General features: G+C 44.0%; 1 protein-coding gene across 1 annotated transcript in view; it reads right to left on the reverse strand.

Annotated features, from left to right (window-relative positions):
* The window catches only part of NELL1 (neural EGFL like 1), a gene marked incomplete at its 5' end in the record, with an annotated part of 852276 nt that overhangs the window by 631950 nt on the left and 202248 nt on the right, over nucleotides 1-18078 (reverse strand). Inside the window, 4 exons of the mRNA XM_080816285.1 lie at nucleotides 2288-2387; nucleotides 6936-7009; nucleotides 16284-16386; nucleotides 17568-17702. Coding sequence (XP_080672411.1) covers nucleotides 2288-2387; nucleotides 6936-7009; nucleotides 16284-16386; nucleotides 17568-17702 — 412 coding nt within the window. The remainder of the gene's footprint in view (nucleotides 1-2287; nucleotides 2388-6935; nucleotides 7010-16283; nucleotides 16387-17567; nucleotides 17703-18078) is intronic.

Below are 18078 nucleotides of genomic sequence, written 5' to 3' on the forward strand. Positions count from 1 at the left end.
CAGTAAATGGGGCTGAAAAGGCCTCTGTCTACAATAATGCTTTCTCCATTCCAGGGTCTGAACTCTGAGCTGGGAGTAAACCAGAGAACCCATATACCTGAATGGTTTAATTCAACCCATTCCGCAGGAGAAGGCCCTCCTTATCGTATCTTTTCTGAAGACACTGTCTTGTTCCTGTTGCAATGTAGAGGTGTCAAAGAGAATAACCAACCCTCTTGAACACAGACACTTCCAAAAGAACTGTCAGCAGCCCCCTCCCAACACAGCTGGTAGTTTCCTGCCAAAGAAGGAATCAGGAGAAAGAAGAAAATCCTCAGCTTCTAGAAGAAAATCCTCTTCTTCTAGAAGAAAATCTTAGCTATAATCTAATCTAGGAAGTTTTACTCCTGCTTCCCACTTTTCCCTCAAAGCTGTGTCAAGGTTTGCTAAAAGCCACCAGGTTGCAGCAGTGGGACCCTGAATCAATCTGTTTTTCAGTGAGAGATCCCATCTCTCAGTGTCTTCAGTGGTAAAGAAGTGCACACATTCTGGAGAAGAATTAGCAGAAGCAGTGACACCAAGTCTATTGCAAACTGGGTCAGAGCAGCAAAATTCCTCTTGAGTTTCGGTGGGATAATCAATGATTCTGCTCTAATGAAACCATAAATCAGGAAGGATTTACATAAACTGAGTCTCACTTGGCACCTTCACAAATAGCAAGTGATGGATTTTGCATTAAATTATTAGACCTACCTTATGGCCCTATTGCGGTTACTAACAAATGCATCCCTCTGGAAGTCCCAGTCAATCTTTACGTGTTTCTACAACATCTCAGGGGCTAAGATGCTTGTAGCCAAAAGGCAGATGGGTCGGGGAAGATATTCTGATGGCAAGGTTAGCCATTCTTGGCTATCAACATACTAAGATGCCCTGCGAATTTTTTTCAAGATTTTATTTATTTATTTGACAGAGAGAGAGCCATCAAGAGAGGGAGCACAAGCAGGGGGAGCAGGAGAGGGAGAAGCAGGCTCCCCACTGAGCAGGGAGCCCAAAGTAGGGCTCAATCCCAGGACCCTGAGATCATGACCTGAGCCGAAGGCAGACACTTAATGACTGAGCCACCCAGGCACCCCTGTCCTAGGAATTCCTGCCAAAATGTAGCTTTCTCATGACCAAGCAGAGAAACCACCATAGAAGCTGAACACTCTATGATAAAACATAGAACATTCCTACACATCCAAGGATGCTAGAGGAGGAGGTCAACAAATTATGGGCTGCCACCTCCTCTTGTAAATGAAACTGTATTCTAACAATCACATTCATTCACCTATTGTCTTGGTTACTTTGGCCAAACAGCTGAGTTGAGTTGTTCCAACAGAAACCTTCTGGCACACAAAGCCGAAAATATTTACTTTGTGGTCCTTGACAGAAAATATCTGCCAACCCTTGTGCTAGAGAAAAGATAGAACAAAGTGAAATATGGAATGACCTAAGCTAAACCACTATGGTCTAGAAGATTTAAGGGAGAGCCAGGAAGGACCCAACACCGTAAGTATTTGAGAATGTGGAAAAGGATGTGCAGTGGGTACAGCTTCTACATAACAGAGGGGAGTTTGACTGGATTTATTCCATAAGATTTTGAATCAATTTTAGGTCCTCCCCGTCCACGTAATTCTACCACAATGAGTCCTTTCAGAGAGGAAAGGTTGCGTGATCTAGGGTTTGAAGATGACAAAATGTGGGAAAAAAGAAAAGTCCAGGAAAAGGAAGCAAAACAATTTCTGCCAGAGAATGAATTAGCCGTTAGGTGTTACTTAGCTAAAGCCTTTTTTTTTTTCTTTTTCCTTTCATGAAGTAAAAAAGTTGCATGTAATTCTCTGAGAAAAGATTCACTATAGGTCTCTGTCAGATACAGAAATTGGTTCACAGAACGGGCTAAACAGTATGCCTAGCACTGCCACTCATGAGAAAAATCTAATAATGATGAGGGTTATAATAACCATCAGTGCAGGCACTATCATTCTTCTTACAAGAACCGTCACTTACGGAACACTTATCACATGCTAGGCATGATACTGGGTACTTAGGCATTTTCCCGTTTAACCCTCCCGGCAGGCCTGAGTAGTAAGACTATCATTACCCTCAGTTTCTAACTGAGGCAACTATGACTGAGAAAGGTAACTAGGATACACAAGCTTCGAGGTAGCAGAGCAGAGCGGAACCCCTGTTACAGCCTTCACACTATTCATTAAACCCTCATGCGCCCACCCTCATCCCACCCACAGCCCCACCACCAAGCCCCCCTTACCTCTACAGACACTGCAGCACTGATTCTCTGGGAGAATGTGGTCCTTTTCTGAGCAGTTCAAAGGAGGGCACACTTCTGTGATTTTTACTAAAACTCCATCCTGGAAGCCAAATCATCGGGAAACAAAACAAGGTTCGTATTTTTTAGTTGATGATACAAATCTATAACGTGCGTTGGCAATAGCCTGCAGTGATAACAAGCTTCAGTAATTAACAGTACTCCCAGGAATTCCACAATAATGACAAAGTCGCAGATGAAACTGATGAGACTCCTGGCAGAGAAAGCATCTTTTTCTAGGTGTAAACAGCCTCAACTTCAACCAGTAATCTTCGGGTAAGTTCTGTGCAGCAGAAGGTCACTAACAGTGGTACGCTGCTAAGATAACAATGGGCTGTTGGACAGGGAGCCCTAATTTGTAGGGTTTGTGGATTTCCATGGTACGAACATTCTGATGATGACCAATTTAGATTTACCAATATGGTATCCCTGAAAAGAGCAGGGATGTTATATAAAAGGAGCGCTCATGAGCTTCTATGAGCCGGCTTTACCACTCAAGGATCACACACATCGCAAACCCAAAGCTACGTGACATGTCTTCCTTGTGCTTGGTGAGTCCCTAGCTGGAGTGCAGGAAGAAAGGACAATCTCAACTAAAAACCCTAAAACAGTACGGTAAGTGCTAAAAAATCTTCTATAATTAAGGTATGATAATGTGTCATCAGAGAATCATGCTACCCAGGTAGGGAGAAATGATAAAGAAGATGCCACATTTGAATAGTGGTTTAAGGAAGAAGAGACTTCCCTGGCAGACAAAACAGGCAAGAGCCAAATTATCCAAGTATGAATGATCTGAATGAGGGTTAGAGGAGCACTAGATTTTTCCCTGTATGTAAATAAAATCACTTACAATAAAATTTTAAATATTCACCTGGTGAATCTTTATGACCTCACTCACCAAAGGTCTTTTTTGGTGACATCACTAGCATCTGTGTTTAATTTTATCTGAATCCTAAAAATAAGACCATTAATTACTATTAAAAAAGGGCTTGAGAGTATTTTATCTAAAATATTGAGTTTTTCTCTCCTATTCCTAAGAAGCTATTTAAGTCAAATAAGACTCAAGCTTGAAAAGAAGTCTCATTTAAAGTAAAAAGGTACTTTTTAACATAGATGGGGGAAGAGGAGGGAGCTGGACAGCCGGAAAGGATGGGGGAGAGACAGTTTCCCATTTCTGAGACACTACCTTTCCTGTGGACCATGGGACAGGAACTCCCACTTCACCAGGCACATCCATTCCTAATTAGGAACATCAACAATGATGAACATACCAATTTGATCTCTAACTACTCATCATTTGGATAATTTGCACCATGGCTTTCTCCCCTTTCTTGTAATTTTCAGCCTGACAGTCCTGCCCCTGACATTCCTTGTAGTGTCTTTTCATCCTCCTTGTTCTTGGTTTCCTGATCGGATCCAAGTTATCCAGATCTCTTGCTTTTCTCTTATCTTAAAACTGGCCCTAAGACCTGAGAATGTAGCCCACTAGGCATGCCAAGTCTCCTTCACAGCTAACGTTTCCTTCTCACCCCTCAATCCAGGCCACATTTGGGCGCATCCAGCATCAAGAGTTGGCACTGGTCCTCAGCCACTATGCCTATCAGTTGTACCTCAGTTTCTGCAACAGGGACTCAAACTGATCATTACTAACCCATGGACATTAATAATCTTATCATCTGTAGCATAAGCTTTAATGCAGAGGAAAACAAAATGCTTACTCACCATTAATGCCTCTACTTCTATCTGTCAAATTAATGTATTATCTCCTGCCTCCTTACATAAGTAAGAGTGATGGACACTGATGTATCCCTTTTAGGAGTGCCTTGTGCCTATCCCCCAGCTTCAGAATGTTTTGCTGCTAATGGCTCATCCTTGCCACCCTCAGATGGCACTCCTCGGACACAGGAGCCCCTCTACCATTCAGAGAGCAGAGACAGTTATCCCCAAGTTCTACATTCCCAATGTCATAACCAAACCCAGGGATGACGGGCATGGAAGGCTCTTTACCTCGAGGGGAGCCCATAGCTGGGATGTAATTTATACTCCAACACCCCTCCTGGAACCATCCTTGCTCGGTTCCTTGCCTTTCCCCATCCTGCATCCTCCAACACCCTTACTGGTTGCTCCTGAGAGCACTACTTTAATGGATCATTTGTACTGAAATCCTTACTGTAGGGTCTGCTTTTCAGGGAACCCAAACCAAGACGGTAAGCTACTTTTCATCCTGGCCGTCAAAAATAAAACTGCTCACGCTTATCTCTAGATGGGGAGATTCTGGAGCAATTCCCTTTCTCTTCCTTGTGCTTGTTCCTCTATACTCAAGATTTTGGCATCTGGAGTGTGTATTTGCTTTTGTTAAAAGAAATATTTAAAATGGTATGGAGACTTTCTTAAAAAAAATAATCACTCAGAGCAGTCGCTGGTTTTGTTTTTTTTTTAAATGAAAAGGGCTTGCCTTGACTGCTGATTAAATCAGACAATTCTAATCAACCTTTAACATATTTAATGAGCAAGATCATAATTTCAAATGTTTCAATAGAGACAAACCCCTTTGCATGATTTTGAAAATAATACGAACTATGATTACAGTAGCGTAAGTGCCTCTACATCCATTTAGTCCAGCCCCATAATTAGGCACAAAACCTTTTTTAACTTTATTTTCAAAACTATTTCTGGGAAGAAGTACCTGGTAATTACATTTTTAAATCCTCCTGATTAGAGTACATTATTTTATGACCCCTAGAACTCTGTGTTGGGGGAAAATACAATTCTTCCTTTCTTTCTCATTTAGGGTGACAGTCTCTGTCATTGGTTAAATATAAACACTTTCAAGTTCTTTACTAATCACTGTGCTTCAAACTGAATTTCCAATAACACAAAAACTCACATCATTAAGTCAAAAAATTGTCACTAACGAATTGTTGCAGGGCAGCAATAATTGAACAAAACTGATCAAGACCACTAAAAGAGTTTATTCATCTTGGTTAAAAAAAAGAAAAAACACAGTATCTTAACTTCTAAAAACACTTGCTAAAAATATTTGAAACAAGAGTTTGTTTCTTGTTCTTCACATGCTTTATCTCATCGAATCCACCCAACATCCTAGGTGGTCATGTGCTGGCCCCAGGCTGGAGAACCGTCCCACCCCCCTCCACCACCACCAGCTCTCCCCATGCCCAAGTCCGGTGGCCCGCCTTGTTGACAGAGATCACGGAGCCCTTGCTGCCACACCTTCCCTGCCTCTGCCATGGACTGAGGAGCTCCTACGCACAGCATCTGCTGATGCAGAAAGACCACCATACCTCCATCCACCAGACCGTCTGGAGCAAGAAAATCCCTGCCATTCCCAGGGGCAGCCAAGAAAGGGGTGATGGGAAATACAATAGGAAAGTCACAGGGAGTTAACCCCCCGGGGGTGAATTCTAGCCAGTGAGAGACAGGAAACAGCTAAGAGCCTTTCCTCCACCCACCTCCCCCAACACCATGGCCCCAATAAAGAATCGGATTCAAGTTCCTCCAGATCTTCTTCAGGTCTCTAAATGCCTCATTCTCCTCCATCCTTGAAAGAGAGTCCTTTCTTTTCCTCAGGGATGTGATGAAAAGCAAATGAAATGGTGTAGTTAGAACCACATCCAAAGATGGGCTATTCTGAGGCCCAGTGGTTCCTGTCAGTCTCTCTGGAAATGCCCCACAAAACCAGCTGCACTTCCTAGTAGGACTGTGGCTTCCCTGTAATGCACCACCTCACACGCATGCTCCCTCCTTCCCTTCCTTCCCTGTGTCTCTCACTCTTCTGCTCCAAGGATGGCCCCTCACCCAAGTAACTGCACGGCTAGCTCCCACACTTTGTTCAAACAGTACCTCTGCAGAAAGGCCTTCCCAGACCACCCACACCCACCCAAAAGCTCTCTCTCTCTTCAGCCTCTGTATTTTTATAGGATTTGGCATTATATTACATATTGTTTCTTTTATTATGTCTCCCCCACTAGACTGCAAGTTCTATAAAAGCAGGGACTTGTTTGTGTTCACCGTTACATACCCAGGATAGTACCAGTCTAGTATGGAGCAGTTGATCAAGGTATGTTAGCTGAGTGATGACTGAAGATCTCTACTTCTACACATCTTACTCCAAGAAATAGATGAGGGGTGGGGGGCCGGCAGGGGATAGGCATTTTCTCACAACCTTTAAGACACTTGGGAGTAGAGATAGCACCATCCAGAGCTGGGATCACAAAGTGATGCCAAAATCATCATCAAAGTGATGCCCCCAAATCAATTCAAAACCCTTTCCCAGGGCCACCTGCCAAGCTCCCTGACTCCTAGTAACTGCTGGCTCCCTTCACCTTCTTACATCCTTCAGTAGCTATCCCCAAGGTACCTGATCCACAGCTGACCAGAAGCTAGCAGAGTGATGAGGGTAGGTTAGACCTTCCCATCCTGAACAGCAGCCCCCCACCCCACACTGAGTCCTTCCCCTCAGGGACCCACTCAGACCAACATGCTCCACTCTAGATAGCTATCAAAGCCCATCTGTCTACCTGGTAACCACCACCCCCCAACAAGGGATGGGGATCATAAGACAGAAACTCACTCTGCATTCCCGGCAGCTCTTAGTTAAAATCCGCTGGCCTTCTGCAAGGACTTTTCCTCCATAGATACATTTTGCTGTAACAAAAACAGAAAAACGGGTCAGTCATGCTATGCAACTAACTGACCTCAGAGGTGCCATCCAGCTTCAGTGAATTCTAAACAGTAAGAATCTCTTTGCGGGGTGCCTGGCTGGCTCAGTTGGTGGACCATGCAACTCTCGATCTCAGGGTCATCAGTTTGAGCCCCACACTGGGTGTGGGACCTACTTAAAAAAAAAAAAAAAAATCTTTGGCTGGAGTAAGACATGAGGAGAGGACTGTTGTAAGGACAACTGTCAGGTCTGTGTCAAATGGTCATCTTCACTATGTCTGCCACCAGTCCGTCACTCTAAGGATATACAGCTATTTCAATGTCACTGCTAAAGGAACCAGAAAATGAACTGATGTGGTCAGAAGTGAAAACAAGGAGGCAGCAGTGGTCATCTCTGTGGAGTACAATAGTGGTACCTTTGATTCTTACACTCTAGCCATAAAATGAATGAGTAAGTAAAAGGGGACTTCTATGTTCAATCATCAGAACCTCAGCCCTGATGCACAAGGACACCGTTTTTCTTTCCTCTTGTGATCGTGGGAAATGATGCCCTTATACTCTATGTTCCTACTAAGTTCAAAAACCATTGAGAAATACAAGCCAAAGTAGTCTACTCATCAATGCCCTAGAGAGACTGTCTTTGGAAAGGTGAGCTTAGCAGGCTACTAGGGAAGGCATGAAGTAGAGGCAGGCCTTGCAGAAAAGGTAAAAAACATAAATGGAACTCCCCCCATTCAATTCAGATTCTCCTGGGACTCAGTCCTCAATTCAACTTGCTGACTCACTTTTAAACAAGTGCAGAATATGTTAATTTGATCTGACCCTAATGGGTCTCCAGCCACATCAACAGGAATGGGGAACTAAGGGCCTGATGACTCCTTCTGCACAGATGAGGCACCTTCTACCCTAGCCTTCAGGCGAAGCAGCAGACATGCACACTACAACATCTCTACCACTCACTCTGCGTCTTATAAAAACAACCTTAGCTCTTAGAGTTTCTGTTTCTGCATCTGTTAGAAACAAGTTAATTTGGTGGTTTCCTAGCTCTACAAGCTTCCAGCTCTCATGGAACACTTAAGTATCTACAGACCTCAGCAATCAACGTCTCCAAAATCCTCTTGTTAGCCAAGGAAGAAGAAATTCCAGAGATTTCGTATACTTAACATTATGATCCCATAGTGGATGCAGTGGTGTGCCACTGGCTCCCCCTGGATGGCCAAAGGACTCATTCCTGCAGCTACTGGGGAAACTGACAAAGACCAGCTCAGCTGAACAGTGATCTAGGACTTGCCCTTGTTTGAAGCAAGCCCCCTCATCCAAGGTCAAATGCTCTCCCTAGGCTAGACCACATACAGTGAGTGGTTGGTAAAGGAGGACAAAGTCCTGGCCCCTTATCCCAACTAAGGATCCCTCTGAAAAGTCATTCAGGCTCCAGAACTCCCTGGAGGAATGACTGAAGTGTTTTGGTAACTGTATTGCAGTTCAACCTCTTTATCTGCCCGATTCTGCTTCCTTCAGGATCTCTCTCTACCCTAGAACTGATCCTGGCAGATCCTTCCTAATAAAGGACAAGGAAATATTTCAGAGTCTGCTTCCTGTTGGAAAATGACCTGCAAAAACTCACACCCAACTGGAATCTATTCCATTCTAGTGTCTCCTTTCCTAATTGGCACTGTTATCTACCCCAGCACCCACACCCTACCACCTGGGGTCCTTTAAACCTCTCCCTCTTACTCAAACCCATGCCCAATCAGTATCCAAATCACAACACTGCTCCCTCCTTAAGTTTCTCAGGTTAAGCTACTTTTGTCTATTCCCTACCACCTGCAACTATCTTCATTCCTTCCTCTTTAGGACCCAGAATCTCCTGCCCTTTCTCCCTTGTTCTGGTATCAATCTTATTCAGTTCTTCCCCATACAACAGTCAGACATATTTTGCTAATTACAAACATGAGGCCATGCTTTAAAATCCTCATGGGTCACTGATGCCCTGAGAATATAGTCCCAATTCCTTAATGCAGCAAACAAAGCCATTCAGGTAGCTCTTCCTTCTCTCTCAAGCTTCACAGCTCATCAATTCCTCTGTATTAATTCCCCACCCTCCCAACCCCCCCGCAAACATTCAACATCCACGGAGACCCCAGCCATGACTTCTCCTTTGCATCTGGGATCTGCACATACTATCATCTTCTCCAAGAATAGGCAGCCTTGTCAGCCTTCCCCTGGCAACGCCCCATCCTCTCTACCCATCAGTTTCAACATAAGCCTGACCTCCAGCAAGCTCTTCTGGACTTCCGGCACTGGTGCACTGCCCTCACTTTGTGCTTCCACATCTGGATCCAGCCCTGACACCTCACATTCTCTCTCTGTCGCCCAATTCATTATACATCTCTCCTGCTAGCTATAACCTCCGTGAGGGCAGGGTCTGAGTCTATTTCATCATTTCATCTCCAGTCACAAGATCAGCAACCCTCTGGGCTTAGTAACAGTAATTTTAGCATTGATGTGCCTGTAGTTGGTAGGGAAAACCAGTCAAAAGTTCTGATTCCCAAATAAGAGTCCCTTCTGCTATTTAATGCAGTTTCAAACATTAAAAGCAGGCATCAAGAGTTTCAGACCAAAAGCAGCAACAGAAAGTAGAGAATTTTCTACATCAACCCCTACTTCCTTCCTTCCTTGAAAAAGTTACCCATGACCATCTCGTATGCCTCAGTTTTCTTGATCATCAGCTGACCATGACTCATTGGTCCTAATGATGACACAGATTCCCCTGCATAGCTGCATGGGGAGACCACACATCCTCCAGGAGCCTGGAATTCCTGACCCATCAACTTCCACACTCCCAAACACAGCTGCTGCCAACTTGGCAAGAAGGCTTGTTCCAGAGTGACAGCTCTGCTAAGCACATTGCTGTCAAATCTGCCATCTGCTTCCTGGCCCAGGCTCGGAAGCAAAGAAATCGACTTTTCTCCCTCATTTTGCCCCCTGTCCCCCACAGAATGGTATGAACCCATTTGCTCCCCTGTTTTAAGAAATTTGCCTGATTCCTCTCCTCTGGTAGGAGTTCTGGAGGAGTCTGTCTGGAGATAGCAAGCCTTACTGTCTACATTCACGCCACACACAGAGGGAAACATCCCTCAAATTCACCAGTCTTGTATAAAAATCCACGTCCACCGAACTTTACATCCTCACGTAGCACCGTGCTCTGGGGGCTATGAATGACATCGACATCATGCCGCATGCCTCGGCCATTTGCACTGATGTGAGATGTAGACATGATCACAATATCAACTCGCAATGACTGATCTTGGGCCAGCTTTCAGGATCACCAGTGTAGGTCCCAAGAACACCCCTTGCTTTCTCTTTTTTCCGACCCACTTCTCCGACCGTACCCCTCCTTTTCTGTCACTGCCCTCCATACGCCTGACATCAATCCTCATTATCCCACCTCTTGATCTACAGCCAAAAGGCTTATTTTTGATGTCTGAGGAAATTCAAGCATAAGGTGAGTCAGGCTCCAGTGCCTTTGGCTGGGGCATTTGGGACTCCGTTCCAACAGCTTTCAGTAGGAGTAGAAATGTAAACGCATACCTGAAGCACTTCATATCACCCTGGGGACATGCCAGCTAGAATATTTCACCGTGTACGACCATGAAATTGGAACCTGGCACCAACACGCACTTCTCTGTGATATCAGAAACCAATGTCCTGGGGTTTCGAGAAATAGTTATCCAGACACATCTCTGTCCACCCACAGACATGGGGCCCTTCCAATTTGGACCTGATTTCTCCAGTGCGATGACTGGACACTTTTGCCATCTGGGTGCACACTGAATAAACAATTGGCAGGAGGCACTTGGCAGCCCTGTCAGATACAGATATTAGGCTGTTCTGTCTTTATTTAAATATGTGTACCCTACACACGCTCCAGCCATCCCGTGGCAATCAGTGGGTTAGAATATCAAAACCAGCCCTCTGAACCGCACTGTAAAGGAGACAGGCAGATCAGGAAGGCTAACACCCAGGAATCCTCCCCGCCTCAGTGAGCTCATTCACAGATCTGGCTCCAGATACCGCCTCTCTGAGCAAGATGCCCGCATCATGCTGAGTGTCCCTCCAGCATCTCTGGCTCACACATGCCCAACAGAACGTATCACGCCCTGCACTACTTCCTCCACCTGTCTTAGTTCTGTTAATCACACTAGGAGTCTCCTACAGGCTCTGGTTCAAAACCTGGCAACTTCTCCCTTACAGATGTTCCACCCCTGATTCATCTGTCTCTTACAAAAAAAAAAAAAGAGTTATGGAGGAACTACCATGTGCCAGGCCTTTGGGCCATCATTCTCATCCATCCCTTCCTTTTTACCTCTCCAGGCAGTGGAGGCCTGTCGGTCTCCATCACCACTACCTGGAACATGCCTGAACCCCATACCCAGCCACCCTGCTTCTGACTCTCCCAATGCAGCAGCCTTGGTAAAGCACTCTGATTATGCCCCCAACCCTTCCCCCGAATCTTGCTTTTGACTACAAAGTCAATGCGATATCTGCTTCCTTGACTTTCGCATATATGAGTCTATCAGGTGTGTTCCTGCCTACCTTGTCAACGTGGCAAACTTCTATTTATTTAATAAACAGCCTACTCAACTGTTACTTACCCTGTGATGTTCTCCTCATACACACCCGGTTCTGATGGAGTTAATAGCTCCCTTCTCTATGCTATCTCTGCTTCTTGCTCAACAAGCACATTCCACAATACTCTGTTGTAATGTGGGGGTGCGTCCATCTCCCTAGACCACAGTGGGGACAGGAGATGGGTTAAGAGCACCAGCTCTGGAGCCAGAGACCACCTGGGTTTTATTTTGGCTCCACCAAGGCTGAGAGACCTTGGGTAAGTTATGTCTCTATGCTTCAATTCCTCACCCGTAAAATGGGGTAACAGTGGGGACTGCGTTCAGGTCACTGGAAGGGCTAAATACAGCACCTGACATAGAACAAATTTTCCACATATGCACACAGTTGTACCCAGAGGGAAGGACAATGTTGGGAGAGGAACCGGAATACAAATGACTGCATGAATTCAAAGGAATACGATTATCCTCCCCTATCCCACACCCACCTTCGCAGATTCCTGCTTCTTGCCTACCGAAACCCTGTTACCAAACAGAGTATCTCCTTTCCCTCTACCACCTCTTTTCCCATGCAAGTGCTGTGTTGCAGAGCTGAAGACTGCCTGTCCATCACCCTCTCTCTCCCCTCCCCACGCTCTATGGTAGTTCTCAAGTCAGTCGACCGGAAGACAGCCTGCAGCGCGTCGCTGTTCAGAGATACTGGGTTAGTAGCTCAGAGTGGGGCCCTGGAAATAAATTCCTGGACCATCGTGTCCACAACTGAGGAATCTAGAAGGCTCTCCTGAGAACGAAGACCATCGTAGTATTCGATCTGAAAACCTCCATAACGAAAGCTGCCCTGTTCGTGGAGACGGCATGAGTGTCTGGGCCTTTTGATCAAAACACAAGGACAAAGCTCTTTTTCCAAGCAATGAACTAAGACGTGAACACTTAGACCAAATTCTTTTTCCTATTTCCAAACAAACGCCCCCATCTTCAAGTGCTGCAGGTCCTGAGGCCATGAGAAGTGCATCGACACTTACGAAGTCAGCCAGCAAAACCATTTGCTTTTATGTATCAGCTCCTTTTGCCTGAGCCAGATCAATACCTTTTCTCAGAGTTTCCAGAGCACTGGTCCACCCAAACCCAAACAGAAGCTTAGGAAATTTTATCCAAAACGGACAATCAAAGTAAATATCTCCATATCTTCTTCTGATATGAATGTATTCGAAACTCCTAGAAATTCTACCTGCTAGTGCTGGAACTCTGCTTTATTCATCCTCATTCTCCTCTGCTCCTCTCCACTGTGCAACCCACCACAGTCATCTCCCAGAAGGCTAAAAACGTTTAGTTTGGCTCCACTTCCTCCAGGGAGCACCCCAGGTCTACTGCACCTGTCTCCCTAATCTCCCCAGCACTGTCCCACAAGCCATCCGTGTGTGGTCTGATAGTGCCTTATCCATGTGCCTAACGTGACCGCACTGAGAATTCCAGACACTGTAAATCACCTGCCTTGAAAGTGAACCCTCTGAAGCACAGAGGCTCATTTATCACTACTCCAGGCACTAGTACTAACTGCCCAGTGTGTACTTCTGTTAACAACTATGAAGAAATGAAAACCTTCTAAGCCAGAGGTTCTTAACCTTTGAAATTTCCAGAGAACTTTGACATCATTTCTTTGTGGTTTACATTTTTTCTTCTTACCTGGCATTCACTCATTTATTTTTATTACCATCTTGTTAAACTACAAACCAACCAGAACTGCTGAAAAAATTAGTACTGTCTAGCTAAACTGCTATGAATTCCAAAAGCAAAAACAAAACAAAAAGAAAAAATAAGAACAAACCAAAAAAAAGACAAAAACAAAACAAAACAGAAAAGAAAAACACACACTGATATTTTAATTAGCTGTATATCAGCATGTTGGTAAAATCGTGTAACTTTCTGAAATATTTTTCAAAACTTAAAACTCTCAAAGGAATTGTAACGAAGAAAAGTGACTATCCCCAACACTTCTACTGAGGGGACAATGACATACATTAGGGGCCTTGAAAATGGCAGTGTTTCGGCCCACTGATTCTACTCTGGAGAACTGTATCTTTAAAAAATACAAACTACGAAGTATATTTTCTATACGGAGCATGTTACTGAAGAGTAATTTATAATCGTGAAAAGTGGGAAAATTGGGGAATGGTTAAATAAGTTATGCAATCAAGAACAATGAAACACCATATAGCTCATTGAAATGAAGTTCATACAACTGAGTGGGCTTGAGGGCACGTGATGCAGTGAGCACTAGGTGTTCAAAAGGACTGATCAATCAGGGCGCCTGGGTGGCTCAGTGGGTTAAGCCTCTGCCTTCAGCTCAGGTCATGATCTCAGGGTCCTGGGATCAAGCCCCACATCAGGCTCTCTGCTCAGCAGGGAGCCTGCTTCTCTCTCTCTCTGCCTGCCTCTCAGCCTACTTGTGATCTCTCTCTGTGTGTCAAATAAATAAATAAAATCTTAAAAAAGAAGACTGATGAATAACTGAACTCCACCTCTGAAACTAATACTATTTGTTAATTAATTGAATTTAAATGAATTCTTTTAAAAAGTTTATACAGTGTTCTTTAAAGCACAGAAATACACTAAAGTGATAATAGTAAGTCAATGGGGGTGCCTGACTGGCTCAGTTGGTAGAACATGTGACTTGATCTCAGGGGCATGAGTTCCATCCCCATGTTGGGCACAAAGTCCGTGTGTGTGTGTGTGTGTGTGTGTGTGTGTGTGTGTGTACGGAAGTAAATCAATGAAGTAGGATAAAAATTATCTGCACAATAAGATCTCAACCTCACACAAAATAGAATTTTTAAAAATGAAATCCACTGAAATTTCAAGAGTGATTATTCCCAAGTAGTGGTGTTAGGAGATATTTTTTCCATCATCTTTACTCCTGTGAGTTCAAATGTTACATAATACACACACTGCTTCTGTAATTAGAAAATCAAAAAAGTAAAACATAAAACAGCTGAAAGACTCATCTATTCCCATGTTCAAACAACTTCCTAGAGACAGTATTCACAGACCTATCCAGAGAACTCAAAATAATGGACTAGAAGTAACTTATTTTTTAAACAAATTCCCAGTAGTTTTTCGTCCTCTTCGTCTATTCACTGTTAGACTATCGAGTTTGGAAAAAAAAATAACCTGTACCTACAATCTTTCCATCATTGATAGGATCAAAGTACCATGTCAACATCTCAGCCTCTGAGCTACCTGTATTGCCCAATAGGGCTTTCCAAAGTGCTTGAAACAAACAAAGAAGTTTCTCTTTTTAGATCAACTCCAAGTCCCATCCTCCAGACCAGTAGGTGTACTGTGCCAACCATAAGGAGGAAGGATCCTTCCAAGTCCTTTTGAAAAAGTCCAAGTAACGTCTGGGCTGGTGTGACCAGACAAGCAATCCCCACCTCTACTGTCCTATTAGGAGAAAGGCTGCTCTTGGCAAAAAAGTTATACCACTGGGTTTAGAAGACCCAGTGATGATGATATTTTTGGTAGAGAAATGACCTTAAAATGATGACAAGTGTCTAACATAGACTCTTGCTACAGAAGAACCTATAGATGGATGAAAAGACAACAGGCGGTGTCATCAGGCCCCACTAGCCTCCTATCTCACCGGGGTCACTTATAAGGGTTGCAACTTTGGTAAGTTAACTTCCCTAAGCTTCCTGTAAAACAGGGAGAATAATCCCCACCCAAAGGACTATAGTGAGCAGTCAGTAAGTGAACAGTAGTGTAGCACCTACATAGTAAATAGCATCTGCCAAGCATTCTTAATGACAGCTTTTACTCTTACGGCTGGTCTCCAGGCTCATTTCACTATTTCATCTGAAATGGTGCCCTTTGCAAAACAGGGTAAGAGTATTTAAAACCTGTGGCTTGGGGTGCCTGGGTGGCTCAGTGGGTTAAGCCTCTGCCTTCAGCTGAGGTCATGATCTTAGGGTCCTGGGATGGAGCCCCACATCCGGCTCTCTGCTCGGCAGGGAGCCTGCTTCCCTTCCTCTCCCTCTGCCTGCCTCTCTGCCAACTTGTGATCTCTCTGTCAAGTAAATAAATAAAATCTTTAAAAAATAAATAAATAAATAATAAAATTAAATAAAACCTGTAGCTTGGATAAGCCAACCCTGAAGGCAGTTGTGTCAGTATCTTAACTGAAGTTCTTCTCGAAATTCCTAACAAAGGCATTTTAGTAACAGGAAATCTGGCCAAGACCTCAGAAAGCCTATAGAATCCGGGCCTTAAACTTCATCATTCAGAAGAAGAGGGACCAAAGCACATGGAGATTTGGAGTTACAACCTCATGATCAACACAACCCATTACACCAGAGGTTTGACCCTAGAGAAGTAGTTAATCCCTGTGAACACCAGTTCCTTCTATAGGGAATGGAAAGAATAGTAATTAGAGTTGATAGGAGATTAAAAAAAAATAGCCTATGTAAAGTATCTGCACATCCCAGTTGATTAACATAGGAAGTTCTTCTTGTCATACATTTAGTATCAACTTCTGGTAATTCATGTCATCCACGTTCATCAGTTGGGGCCTGAACATTAGGGGAAAGAAAATCTCAAAGCACAGAGGACCACTCTGACCCTCAGTCGGTACTTACGTCGGCAGACCTTACAGCATTGGCCAGCAATGTGCACGGGGAGGGAGTCTGGAGAGCAATTGAGAGGGGGACAGGACATCCTTCGACACTCGACAGTCCCACTCTGAGGAAGGAAGGACAGGGAAAGGAATCTCAGAAGTGCTCTTTGAAATTTTCCTTTTTGGCAAAAGCTCACACTTCATCTCAGAAATCTCATCAGGGAAAGAGAAGCAGTGTGAGGAATTCCCAGTCTATTCGAGGATCACAAATGAAGCACTTTCTCCAGCCCAGATGAACCTGTGCCACCTCAATTACTTTTCTGATATACATCACTGCCTTCATTCCACCTGCCCATGTGGGCTAAGTAGATTAGGCAGAAAACAAAAGCCTATTTTTACAAGAACATAAATAACACCTTCTGCAGACCCTGTCAATCATTATTGAGGACCTAACAATCCATTTTGTATTTTCCCCACACAAAGGCATCCTTCAGATAGTTATCAAATAATTTCAACTGTACAGAGTTCACAGACTAATTTTGGGGGTGCTCTTGAATTCTCTGAAAGAGATGGAGTATACAGATGATGGATACCCTGGAAGTCGGAGGGAGGGGGTGGGGTTGGGGCAGGGGAAGGTGGGTCTTGCAAGTCTCTGAAACAGACGACAGAGACCTTATAAATTACAATAAAAACATCTAGAAACTAACTAACTATACCTCGTTCTAAAATGTATTCTAGGGGCACCTGGCTGGCTCAGTGGGTTAAGCCTCTGCCTTCGGCTCAGGTCATGGTCTCAGGGTCCTGGGATCAAGCCCCGCATTAGGCTCTCTGCTCAGCAAGGAGCCCGCTTCCCCCTCTCTCTCTGCCTGCCTCTCTGCCTACTTGTGATCTCTCTCTGTCAAATAAATAAATAAAATCTTAAAAAATAAATAAATAAAATGTATTCTAGCAGTGAAAAGCTGTGACTGAAGCTAACCGTTAGGTTGCTTGAAAAATCACAGAAGTCCCTTCCTCCCTCTGATATTCTCAATCCTCAAACTCCACAGGGTAAGTCTGTTAGTAACAATGTTAGGTCATGTTAGAGTGTGCTGTCAAATAGAAGCTGATTTTAACTTCCAAGTATTTAGAGATGAAATGACACTCTTCCAGGTTCCCCTCACAATGGCTCAGGTTGCTAGGCAGAAGCTTATTGGTAGAAAGATCATACAGACTTCCTAAAGTCAGCATTGTATACTGCAAGACCAGATTATACAATAAGTAGTGAAAATGCCCCCCTACCACCCTGTTTATTTACAAAGAGGCTTACTTTGCAAGTGCAGTTCCGGCAGTGATCCCCGTCAACCCAGGAGTCTTGATCTCTATAGAGAAGTCCATTCACTTGGCAGGTCTTCTCGCAGTGACAGTTTTCCAACTGACTAAGTCTCGTCTCTGCATAATTTAACTGCAAATAAAAGTTACTAGGTGTAATTACTTTCATTCAGTTGCATTGTCCTAACAAAGCTAATAGCGAAGGGGGGAAAAAAATCCAAGGAGAAGGAAAAAATAAATGATCAGAGTCACTAACTTATTCTTAGCCAGATTATTACACTTGATCTTAGCCAAAAGGCCGAGAAGCGATTAAGCCAGATTATTAAAAAAAAAAACAGAAACAAAAACAAAAACCATGAGGTGGCATCATTCTAAACTGAAGACATATTGGCTCCTATGGTCTAATGAGCACCAAATGAGACATTAAACTGTATCTCAGGGACCTCATGAGTGTACATAAACATGTGTGCTTCCAGCTCAAGCCCACACAGAAACACTCATAATGAATG

This window comes from Martes martes (assembly GCF_963455335.1).
Source record: "Martes martes genome assembly, chromosome: 10".
In the NCBI taxonomy this organism is placed as follows: domain Eukaryota; kingdom Metazoa; phylum Chordata; class Mammalia; order Carnivora; family Mustelidae; genus Martes; species Martes martes.